At 37.0% G+C, this 12,851-nt stretch overlaps 1 protein-coding gene across 3 annotated transcripts in view; it reads left to right on the top strand.

Moving 5' to 3' along the window:
• The window catches only part of LOC127426597 (period circadian protein homolog 3-like), a 40,976-nt gene extending 33,355 nt beyond the window's left edge, over positions 1-7,621 (top strand). For all 3 annotated transcript variants that reach the window (XM_051673504.1, XM_051673503.1, XM_051673505.1), the window contains 4 exons: positions 2,010-2,202; positions 2,877-3,063; positions 4,128-4,278; positions 4,841-7,621. In XM_051673504.1, the coding sequence (XP_051529464.1) occupies positions 2,010-2,202; positions 2,877-3,063; positions 4,128-4,278; positions 4,841-4,969 (660 nt within the window). In that variant the 3' untranslated portion in view covers positions 4,970-7,621. The remainder of the gene's footprint in view (positions 1-2,009; positions 2,203-2,876; positions 3,064-4,127; positions 4,279-4,840) is intronic.
• Positions 7,622-12,851: the final 5,230 nt, after the last annotated feature.

A 12,851-nucleotide genomic window follows, 5' to 3' on the forward strand; every position in this document is an offset into this window, starting at 1 on the left:
AGAAACACAGCCTTTTAAGGTTTAGTAATTACGCAAGGCCATGTTGCGATTTCAGTCTTAATTCAATCAATCATGCAGGATTAATGGATCTCATACCTGCTGGTTTCAAAGTGTTTTTAATGATTTAATTCATCATGTAGTCAGGGTTGGGAGGGTTACTTTTTAAATGTATTCCACTACAGATTACAGAATACATGCTGTAAAATGTAATTTGTAACGTATTCCATTAGATTACTCAAGGTCAGTAATGTATTCTAGATACTTTGGATTACTTCTTCAGCACTGGTAGATTTTTTCACTTGTTTTGACTATAAAAACTCTGCCAGTACAGTAAGACAAAATACACATGTTAAAAATACATTCTCTGAAAAACCGAAATATCTTATACAGTGTTGTTTCTAAAACAAGATTAATCAAACTGATCTTGTTTGAAGGATTTTTAGATATTTTTTTACAGGAAAACAATACAAAAATTATTATCAAGAATATGATTTTTGCCTTAATATCAAAGATCTTACTAGAAAAAAAGAAATTATGATCTAACGTGAATTTTCTTGATAAAAAAATAAGATCGTGTCTGGTAACGTGCATGTAAAATGGCTAGAAAAAGCATTTTAGCTTAGCGTAAAGCTGACAATTTACACAAGTGTTATTTCTATTTCTTCTGCTCCAAACTTACTTCAAACTTACTTCTCTGTCTGCTCGTATGAATATAACACGTCATAAGAAAGTGTTTCACCGCTGTTCAAATGCACTTTGGATCGCATCATTTATATGTATAAATGTTTTCCATCTGAAAGGACTAAATATTAAATGAAACAAATGACAATAAAATGCAAAGTAATCTCTTCAGTAATCTAAATACTTTTTGACTGTAACTGTATTCTAAATATCAATGATTTAAACTTTAACTGTAGTGGAATACAGTTACTTTATATTTTGTATTTTAAATACGTAATCCCATTACATGTATTCTGTTACTCCCCAACACTGCATGTAGTCTATAGGTAAGTGCCGCTTTCACAACTGTTATGTCCATTTATGGCAGTTTTTCAGCATTAATGTCAGAACGAGACAGAATAAAAATTAAATATTACATGTTCTTAGGCATGTCATCCCTTCTACATACTGTGGCTTTTATCATTTCTGGATTGTGCATTTAAATTCACAGAGTTTTTACAAAGTGTGTTACTAATCAATTATAAATCAATCACTGGTTTTTCATATCTTGTTTTCATGCTTATAACCGATAATGGCAATGGTTTTAATTTGGTCAATAATTGGCCAATAAATATCGGCAGCCGATACATCGGTGCATCCGTAGTGACAAACACATTATCTTGTTCTGTTAGTCTGACTTTAAAACTAAAATGATTAATACGATTTCTGTCAGACTAAAGAGTTTACGGAACAAATGATTGTTTGGTCTGAATGAAATCGAACTTTAATAGTGCATTTAAACATATTTTAGCACGGCGTCCCGTCTGCATCGGCGGAAGAATACACAAAGGCAAGAAATGTTAATTGAACCAAAAGTCATGAAAATCATTCGGTTCCAGAATTTTTTTATTTTTTATTTTTTTTAAGTAGCCAGTTCTATGTAAGGACCGGTTCTGTTATGTAAGGACATGTTATGCAATTATTCACCGTAATTTGTATCTCCTACATTTGAAGTAAATTAAATGTAGACGTCAATACGTTTTACCAATTAGAAGTATAGATCAGGGTAGATGCCACATTTATTTATTTTTTTATAAAAAATGATTGAATGTGTCAATGCCAAACATATTTCAGAGGACAGAAAACTTGTGTGGTTATAATTAGATTTGATCTGTATAAATGAATAACATTTAGATGTTAGAATGGTACAAACCATTAAACTGTAAACTTAAAGACTGTATGCAGCCCGTTTTCAATTACAAAAAGTAAATACGCCGTCTACAGCGACAAAGGTCTAGTGTTGTTTTACCAACCTTAAATTTCATCGATCGGTATTTCTCTGCTCATAGAAAGATACGCCAAGTGAGTCAGGTAACCAAGACGCTCATTCTACCTCCAGCGAGATGATTGATCAGATGCTACAGGAGGATGCACGATCAGGGACCGGCTCCAATGCCTCGGGCAGTGGCTCGGGGGAGTCGGGAGGTTCTCTGGGTTCTGGGTCCGGACTCTGCTCAAACGGAACATCCACTAGCCACACCGGTGCTGTTCAAAATCACTTGTTCCCTGCACTTAATGTTGTGTATAAACTGTGTATTTCCATTATGAAATATTCAGGATTTTTCTGAAAATGATGTTACAGTTCAAAATGTGCCTTATTTAGTGCTATTTATTTCTACCAATAGTTCATAGTTCACCCAAGTATTCTGATATAACTCTGATATAATTTACTTTGTTCCAAACCCCATATTACTTTTCATATGGCTGTGGTACACAAAAGAGATGTTACACAGTATGTCCAGGCTGTCAAGCTCCAAAAAGCAACATAAAAGTACCATTTAAAGTAGTACATACAACTTGTGTGCTATATTCCAGGTCTTCTGAACCCATACGATAGGTTTGTGTGAGGTACAGACCAAAATTTTTAGTCATTAGTCACTGACCAATATCCCCCTCATTGGTGATTTTGCTCATTCAATCCTGTCGCCTCAAAATGCTTGAGTTTCGATGTCACTGACAATGATTTTTGACATTGTAGACCATGTAAAATCTAGCTTGAATGCGTCTTGAGGCACCAGATTTAAATGTGCAGAAGCGCGAATGAGATTCAGAAAACATAGTATATGAGCGCGAGTAAATATTTTTGGGTGAACTGTCCCTTTAAATCATGTCGTCTTAAACTGATTAAACTGACCCCTGATGTCTCGTGTTTACAGGCAGCAGCAACAGCAGCAAGTACTTCGCCAGCAACGATTCGTCGGACACGTCGCGGAAGGCGCAGAAGACTGCCGAGGCCCAGGAAAGGGAGCGTACGACCTTTAAGAAACACGTGGACAACCCACTTTGGAGCATGATCAAACAAACTCCCGAACCTGTCATGATGACCTATCAGATCAGCCCCAGGTACCAAAACCTGCCAACACCTGGAGAAACCTTACTTTCTTCTTTCCAAAAATCGGGTTCCCGCTCATTCCTCCGAGAAACAAAGGAAAACATGACCTTTTTAGCATCTCTTTCCACAGGGGAAAGAGATCGGGCTGCCACATTCTCACCTGAGGTAGTCCTGATCAAGCTTAATGTCTCATTGCACTGTCAATCCTGAGGTAGGTGATTAAAGGTGACGGTATACAATGAGACATGTTTTAAGCAGCGTGGAGAGGTGGCTAATTTTTAACGGCACATGACTGGGTGTTTCTTCAACTGAGAGCGCTTTTGGCCCTGTGGACTTTTAGAAATCCAACTCGCATGTTTATTTAAAGGAATAGTTTACCCATAAAATGAACATTTTAGAAAAAAAAAAAGAAATTTTTTATATATATATATATATATACACACACTGTATATAGGTAGCTACAGTATATGCTATATATCCACATAGCAAATATTGCATATTTAAAAAAACCCTCGCTTAACTTTAGACCACTTGATTATGCATCAAAATAACAACATATTGCAAGCAATTGACGTGACGATACATTTTTTTTAAAAAAAAGTCTGGGACATGGGTAAAATAATAACATCTATACATCTATAAAAGTCTCCAAGACAGTTTTAATGTAACCTACATATTTTAAAAAAGTGATAGTTAGAATCTGTTTTTTTTTTAATAAAAATCAAGTAATTTATGGAACATAAAAGCAGGAGATAAACCTCTGCATGGCGTTCCAGAACCTTCGATTCCAAAAAAAAATAGTCCAGTCCGTGTCACGTCGGAACCTGTTCCACTGTATTGTCCCCCACCTGCTATTTGGGTTCCACCACCTCAAAAATCCCAATTTAACCCCTGCGTAGAAGTAGTTGGGGGGGGGGAAACCCAATTATGGACAGAAGTGAGAGTAAGTCCACAAGTTTAGGCTGTGTTTTTAAAAAGAATTGAAGTAGCATTGTGAGTGTGTTGAGTCGACTAGCAAAAACTCAAGGCACTGCAAGTGACTGAGTTTATTGTGTGTTTGTGGATGTTCTTGCAGGGACCAGGCGCAGGTTCTGCAGGAAGATCGGGAAAAGCTGCTTCTGATGCAGCCCATGCAGCCCTGGTTTACCCAGGAACAGAGGAAAGAGCTTGCTGATGTTCATCCCTGGATCCAACAGCACACGGTCCCACAGGAGGTCAACACTCAGGTCTATAACTCTGCCTCTGTTTATTTATTTATAGTCCAGCGAACTTTCTTTCCAGGACGCAAAATGTCCCGGAATTTCAATATTTTCCCCACGCATTCGCACATATGAACCCTTGTTTATAAGCACACCATTCAAGGAGAATCAAATGCATTCTTATATAAATCATTCACAAGAAAGTCCAATTATTTTTAGTGAACTGGTTTGTTCGGATGATTGAGATTGAGATTTTTCACTTTTGTGTGAGCAATTCTTTAAAGGTGTCATGAACCACACCCTCTACAGTTTTAGCACAATATGTGGACGGGTCCCTTACCCACCCACCATAGTCAAAATTTCCAACAAATATCAAGGTTAAATTAACCAGCTGATATACAGGACAAATCACATCCCGTATTGATTCGCTACGAGATGCATCATTTCATTTTAAAATACAGTACGATCCCATATTTTACGGGACAGGTGCAAAGTTAACATCGAAATGTGATGATCTTATCCAGTGCCCATGTATACATATCGCAATTTCAACTAGCGATTTTTAAAATGACTGTTTCTTTTTGTTTAGGGTTGTGTGAGTTGTAACCCCTCCCCCATGGCACCAGGTGAGGAGCTGACCATCCAAACTGACGCTCCAAACCCACCAACTCCTGATAGTTTGTCGTCACAGGACACTAGTCGCAGCACAGACACCTGACAGCACTTTAAGTTCAAGCACACACCAGCACCTCTTACCCCTTGTGGCCTGGGACTGCAAAGCAAAGAAGGACTTCTAGCGGACGACGAGTTGCGTGCATGCGCCACCGTCGCAGTTCCGCCCAAAGACACGAAACGAGGCGAGTCCTCTGCACTTGGATCAAACCACGTATAGGTCAGACTGACCTCATTATTGTACAAATCCACAAGTGCACTACGGTCGTCACGTGACTAGCAGTAGTCCAGTCCTTTCTCTCTGTTTTCCCTAACAGACCATGGACCCGAACAACTGTGAACATTTGACTTTAATTTGGCAATGAAGTCGTATTCATCCCTGTGTTCTTGAATTCCTCTCCTTTCTTTTTTTCCTATTTTTTGGTAGACTGTTGCCCAAGTGTATTCTGATGGAGTAGTTGCAACTCTGCCCAGTGTTTTTAGAATAATTTTGTTTATTAATGACCTTCCCTCGACTAAATCTTAAAAGAAGGGACTTGGTTTATGAACCAGTAGATCTCCCAGAACTACTTACAGTTATAGTTCTATGTCTGACCACTTGTGTAGACATGTTTGTATGCTCTTATGTCCCCATAATGCCTGTCCAAAGTGTCCCTCAGTTCTTAAAGAACACAAGCACTTGCTGTCAAAACCAAGAATAGACAAACAGAATTAATGTAATTTTACGATCCACAGCATGAAGAATGAGATTTACTGCTGCTTATTTTAATTTTTTCATCTCAATTACATGTTGGTCTCCATGTTGGCCAATTTTTTTTCTTTTAAATAGTAGTAAAATGAGGTGTCAATTAAGTTATCTTGTTGAAAGGAGTCTTTATTTATTAAATTCGTCCACTCTGAAGTTTAAACTGGTCATTTAAATGAGGCCTTAAATTGGTTTCTGACGGTGTGTTAGTTCATTTTCTCTTTTCTCAATTTTACATATTTTTACACTATATATGTGACATTAGATGGATGTTGAGCAATGTATTAATATGATATAAGTCTCTAAGTAATGGTTGTAATCTGTAGATACAGACATTGTTCTCTTGAATCTAAATAAGGAAAATCTGTTAAGAACATGTCTGGGTCATATTTCCCCCAAAATCACAAGAAATAAGAAATTATATTTTGCTTACAGAAAATGAAGCCTATTTGTGGGACCATTGAGATTTTTTTATATTGTATGACAATATGGTCTTGACAATTAACCCCCTTGAAAAAGGGGTGCGCTATATTGCGGAAAAGGTTTACGCTTAAAATGTTAAAGTCCCCGTTTACACGAGTCAGACATATGAGATAACATTTGAAAGCTTAGAATCTGAACTTTTCAGGGAATACCATTACTTCTGCTTTTATGTTACATAAAATAACAAAAAAAAAAAAGGCCTGAAATCACTAGTGCCTCCTAGGGGTAATTTGGTAGAAATATTAATATGAATATAAAAGTCTTTCACATAGCACTTAAATGGACAAGTCATATTTTAAATGAAAGCTCTCATTCTCAGGAATGTGACTATAGTATTTTATTTTTTGTTTCCCTAATACCACAGTTCAAAAGATTTTCAAAAAAATCACAAAGTGAAATATGATTTCTATAAGTCATCAATTACAAACGTCTCTTTTATGTGCCAGATCATTGCTGCTGTAAGTCCCAAGTAGCCAAAAACTTTATATCTGCTCTTACCTTTTTCTAAAAAATTAGCTATTTTTTACTTGTCTGTGAGCTTGCTTGGCTTAATAATCCAATATTATATCTTAGATGTCCAGAACAAAATATGAAGGCCAAGCATGCTAAGCAAATCATTGGACAAATATGTTTTTGACCATTGATGATAAAGTTTATACATCATCACAAAGTGGATGATCTCAGCTTTCTAAAGACACTTAGATTGAGCTTCTATTTCTTTCAGAGGACGAGATATTCAATGAAACAATGGGGGTGGTGCATGAACTGAAAATTAGACTGAATGTCTATGGATGAGCACATCTGTGAGGGCTAAAATGTGTTAGAGGCGCCACCTACATTTCAGATCTGTATGTTGTGATGGAATGTGATAGAGTCAATGCTTGCTGCCAACTAGTGGAATCAAATAAATCTTTTCAAAGTGAGAGAGTGAACAGAACCAGAATTACATGCATATGAAGCTAGGGCAAAAACTTTGTTTATCATTAAGAATATAAACATACAATATTATTTATGAATAATTGGAGACTTTTTTTAATATGGGGGTTTCCTGAAAAATGAGACCAAAATTTTTGCTTTTAAGTTTATGTGTGGAAAAATTGCAGGTGGCAGCCTAAAGGGGCAGTGGTGGCTCAGCGGTTACAGTTCTGGGTTACTGATCAGAAGGTTGGGGGTTCAAGCCCCAGCACTGCCAAGATACCACCATTGGGCCCTTGAGCAAGGCCCTTGATCCTCTCTGCTCCAGGGGTGCTGTATCATGGCTGACCCTGCACTCTGACCCCAGCTTAGCTGGGATATGTGAAAAAAAAAAAAAAAAGAATTTCACTGTATATGTGCAGAACATATAATGTGTGATACATAAATAAAATAAAAAAATTATAAAAGTGCACCAGGGGTTAAGGACTTAAAGGATGCAATTAATGGATAAATATTTGTACAAAAAATTTATACTATATAAATAATTATATATAAGTGTGTGTGTGTGTATATATTGAAGTCAGAAGTTTACATACACTTAGGTTGAAGTCATTAAAACTCATTTTTTAACCACTCCACAGATTTAATATTAGCAAACTATAGTTTTGGCAAGTCATTTAGGACATCTACTTTGTGCATGACACGAGTCATTTTTCCAACAACTGTTTACAGTGTAAGGCTGGCACCAGGATGTCTACACCCAAACGGCACCATTTCCAGTAAAAGTCAAAGAACTCTGCAAGAACCAACGTCATAAAACTCTCATACAGAAGACATCACCCGAGACAGCACACCCCACTGATTAGGGACCATAAAATGCAAATCGCACTTGCATCTGCTCTCTCTCTCACCTCAGGTCACTTTAAGGTCACCAAAAACTAAGTTATGATTTATCCTGTTCTGTAATGTAAAAGGTTTTCTGATCATACATGTTTGGTATCATTCAAGAGGTCTCAGTGCAACTGGTATAACGATCTCATTCCCTTTCAGCAAGTCAAATCACAAGTAAGAACTTAGTAAAATACTGTATCCTATCCGGGACATGCCCCTCCCAAGTCTCTCACAAACAACCTACTCAATCACAAGTTTTCAAAGGTCTACCTTCAAACTCCTTAAATTGTAAACCAAATCCTTAATAACATCAAACACACACATCTGAAATAATAATAGAATCGTTTGGTATTTAAGGAGAGATGACAAAGGAATCAGGGAGTCTGTATTCAGATCTCCCACACAATTGCTGTGTGTAGTTTTTCTCTACCATGTATGCAATTCTTATTTCTTATGTTTGGTAAATGTTTGAATGGAATGCAACTTTCATTATATTATTATGCTTGGTTTACTGATAGCTTTGAGTTTGATCTATTATTTTAATTGGATTGTTTGAATGTATTACTATTACCTGGTAAAATAAATTATGATTCACTCTGAAGGACTGTTTTCTAGTATATTTCTTATTAACTTCAAATCTATGGTCAGAGTTGGCTTAACTAAGCTACTTCAGAAGTAACCCATTAGTTAAGTATGTACTAAAAGTCTAAACGGTGAACCGAGAATCTATAATAGAACTTAGCCACGTAGAATTAAACAGGAATACTAAGAGTAGGACCGAGAATCTGTAAAACAGAACTTAACTGACTGGGGCTAAATGGTGAGTTGAGAAACTATATGAACTTTGCCTTACTATAAAACTTACTAATATCTGAAACTGATGAGTTTGTGTTTAAAGGACCTGCGTCCGGCTGGCACAGGACCCAAATAACATTGAAATAACAAATGCAGTCTAGAAGAGAGAATTACTCAAAATAATATGATACAAAACTTAAATTCAGAGCATAGATACAATGCATCCGGAAAGTATTCACAGCGCTTCACTTTTTCCACATTTTGTTATGTTACAGCCTTATTCCAAAATGGATTAAATTCATTATTTTCCTCAAAATTCTACAAACAATACCGCATAATGACAACGTGAAAGAAGTTTTTTTGAAATCATTGCAAATGTATTAAAAATAAAGAACGAAAAGAAAACACATGCACATAAGTATTCACAGCCTTTGCTCAATACTTTGTTGAAGCACCTTTGGCACCAATTACAGCCTCAAGTCTTTTTGAGTATGATGCTACAAGCTTGGCACACCTATTTTTGGGCAGTTTCTCCCATTCTTCTTTGCAGGACCTCTCAAGCTCCATCAGGTTGGATGGGGAGCGTCGGTGCACAGCCATTTTCAGATCTCTCCAGAGATGTTCAATCGGGTTCAAGTCTGGACTCTGGCTGGGCCACTCAAGGACATTCACAGAGTTGTCCCGTAGCCACTCCTTTATTATCTTGGCTGTGTGCTTAGGGTTGTTGTCCTTTTGGAAGATGAACCTTCGCCCCAGTCTGAGGTCCAGAGCGCTCTGGAGCAGGTTTTCATCAAGGATGTCTCTGTACATTGCTGCATTCATCTTTCCCTCGATCCTGACTAGTCTCCCAGTTCCTGCCGCTGAAAAACATCCCCACAGCATGATGCTGCCACCACCATGCTTCACTGTAGGGATGGTATTGGCCAGGTGATGAGCGGTGCCTGGTTTCCTCCAGACATGACGCTTGCCATTCAGGCCAAAGAGTTCAATCTTTGTTTCATCAGACCAGAGAATTTTGTTTCTCATGGTCTGAGAGTCCTTCAGGTGCCTTTTGGCAAACTCCAGGCAGGCTGTCATGTTCCTTTTACTGAGGAGTGGCTTCCGTCTGGCCACTCTACCATACAGGCCTGATTGGTGGAGTGCTGCAGAGATGGTTGTTCTTCTGGAAGGTTCTCCTCTCTCCACAGAGAAATCCTGGAGGTCTGTCAGAGTGACCATCGGGTTCTTGGTCATCTCCCTGACTAAGGCCCTTCTCCCCCGATCGCTCAGTTTGGCAGGGCGGCCAGCTCTAGGAAGAGTCCTGGTGGTTCCAAACTTCTTCCATTTATGGATGATGGAGGCCACTGTGCTCATTGGGACCTTCAATGCTGCAGAAATTTTTCTGTACCCTTCCCCAGATCTGTGCCTCTATACAATCCTCTTGGAGGTCTACAGACAATTCCTTGGACTTCATGGCTTGGTTTGTGCTCTGATATGCACTGTTAACTGTGGGACCTTATATAGACAGGTGTGTGCCTTTCCAAATCATGTCCAATCAAGTTGTAGAAACATCTTTGAAGACTGTAGTGTACACCTTTGTATGAAATCTTCAGTTTTTTGGCAATTTCAAGCATTGTATAGCCTTCATTCCTCAAAACAATGATTGACTGACGAGTTTCTAGAGAAAGCTGTTTCTTTTTTGCCATTTTTGACCTAATATTGACCTTAAGACATGCCAGTCTATTGCATACTGTGGCAACTCAAAAACAAACACAAAGGCAATGTTAAAATTAATTTAATGATCCAAATCGCTTTCAACAGTGTTTGATATAATGGCAAGTGATTTTCTAGTACCAAATGATCAATTTAGCATGATTAGTCAAGGATAAGGTGTTGGAGTGATGGCTGCTGGAAATGGGGCCTGTCTAGATTTGATCAAAAATGACTTTTTTCAAATAGTGATGGTGCTGTTTTTTTACATCAGTAATATTCTGACTGTACTTTATGATCAGTTGAATGCCACTTTGGTGAATTAAAGTACCAATTTCCTTCCAAAACAGCAAAATCTGTACATTATTCCAAACTTTTGGCCACCAGTGTGTGTATATATATATACACATACAGGTGCATCTCAATAAATTAGAATATCGTGGAAAAGTTCATTTATTTCAGTAATTCAACTCAAATTGTGAAACTCGTGTATTAAATAAATTCAATGCACACAGACTGAAGTAGTTTAAGTCTTTGGTTCTTTTAATTGTGATGATTTTGGCTCACATTTAACAAAAACCCACCAATTCACTATCTCAAAAAATTAGAATACATCATAAGACCAATAAAAAAACATTTTTAGTGAATTGTTGGCCTTCTGGAAAGTATGTTCATTTACTGTATATGTACTCAATACTTGGTAGGGGCTCTTTTTGCTTTAAATACTGCCTCAATTTGGCGTGGCATGGAGGTGATCAGTTTGTGGCACTGCTGAGGTGGTATGGAAGCCCAGTTTTCTTTGACAGTGGCCTTCAGCTCATCTGCATTTTTTGGTCTCTTGTTTCTCATTTTCCTCTTGACAATACCCCATAGATTCTCTATGGGGTTCAGGTCTGGTGAGTTTGCTGGCCAGTCAAGCACACCAACACCATGGTCATTTAACCAACTTTTGGTGCTTTTGGCAGTGTGGGCAGGTGCCAAATCCTGCTGGAAAATGAAATCAGCATCTTTAAAAAGCTGGTCAGCAGAAGGAAGCATGAAGTGCTCCAAAATTTCTTGGTAAATGGGTGCAGTGACTTTGGTTTTCAAAAAACACAATGGACCAACACCAGCAGATGACATTGCACCCCAAATCATCACAGACTGTGGAAACTTAACACTGGACTTCAAGCAACTTGGGCTATAAGCTTCTCCACCCTTCCTCCAGACTCTAGGACCTTGGTTTCCAAATGAAATACAAAACTTGCTCTCATCTGAAAAGAGGACTTTGGAACACTTAATTTAAATATATACAATTTAAATTAAGTATTAATACATCATTGTAGTATTTTTTATTTTTTTTTTTGTAAAGAAAAAATATTTGAATTACAATTTGAAATAATAATCACCTTTGAGAGTAATGTTAAATTCAAAACGAATCTGAAGTAAAATGTCCAGACAATTTCTTCATTGTCATTAAATGTCACAATGCAAAGAAATAATAATAATTATGAAAAATGTGTGTGTGTGTGTGTGTATATATATATATATAGATAGATAGATAGATAGATAGATAGATATAGATTTAGATTTTGGGGTAAAATGTAAACCTAGCACATTTTCATGAGATACTGTATACTCAAACAGGATAAACACAAGTCTCTTGTGAAAATTTTTCAGATCCATCATAAAGCACCCAGACAGACACGCTCTGTAATCGCAACATAACGTACAACTTTCACCAAACGTGATCCTTGTCTTGTTCTTTTCTTTTTAATTTATCGATCCATTATGGATCAGTATTTTTCAATATATATTTATTATCCTAAAAAGACGTATGTTTCAGAAGTGATGCATCGTGTTGAGCTTGTATCCTGTGGTGTTCCTAGTGATTAGAATTTGTTCCTTCATGGTCTGTAGATTGTTGCTGTAATTGTTTGCCTTCCATGACTCAGATTACTAAACTAACAGACCCCACCTTACAAAAAATGTCTAACTTGTACATTTTTGTGATCAAACACACATTTTGTACAGTTTTTAGAAGGAAACAAATGTAAATAACAGTACAGTGTATTTAAAAAAAAAAAAAAAAAAAAGATGATGAAAAATACAGTGAACTGTATGAAAAAAAAAAGCCATTTTGTCTCAAATTCAGGGAAATATTTTGGAAAAAATGGAAATTCTATCATTATTAACTCACCCTCATGTTGTTCCAAAGCCATATTTATTTTTATTTTTTTCTGTTTTAACCACTTTTTGCCTTCACTAGTTCATTTTAAATGGTTCTGCGGTGTGACAGATTCATTTTTAAATGTAAAATATTCCATGCAGTCTCTCAAAATGAGGTCACAATAAAAGCTTTCACTGGAGTTTAGCATGTCACACCAGATAACTCAAAACTTCCCAAAGGTATATTCATGTCAATTACCCA

Source organism: Myxocyprinus asiaticus, chromosome 35, assembly GCF_019703515.2.
Source record: "Myxocyprinus asiaticus isolate MX2 ecotype Aquarium Trade chromosome 35, UBuf_Myxa_2, whole genome shotgun sequence".
Lineage (NCBI taxonomy): Eukaryota > Metazoa > Chordata > Actinopteri > Cypriniformes > Catostomidae > Myxocyprinus > Myxocyprinus asiaticus.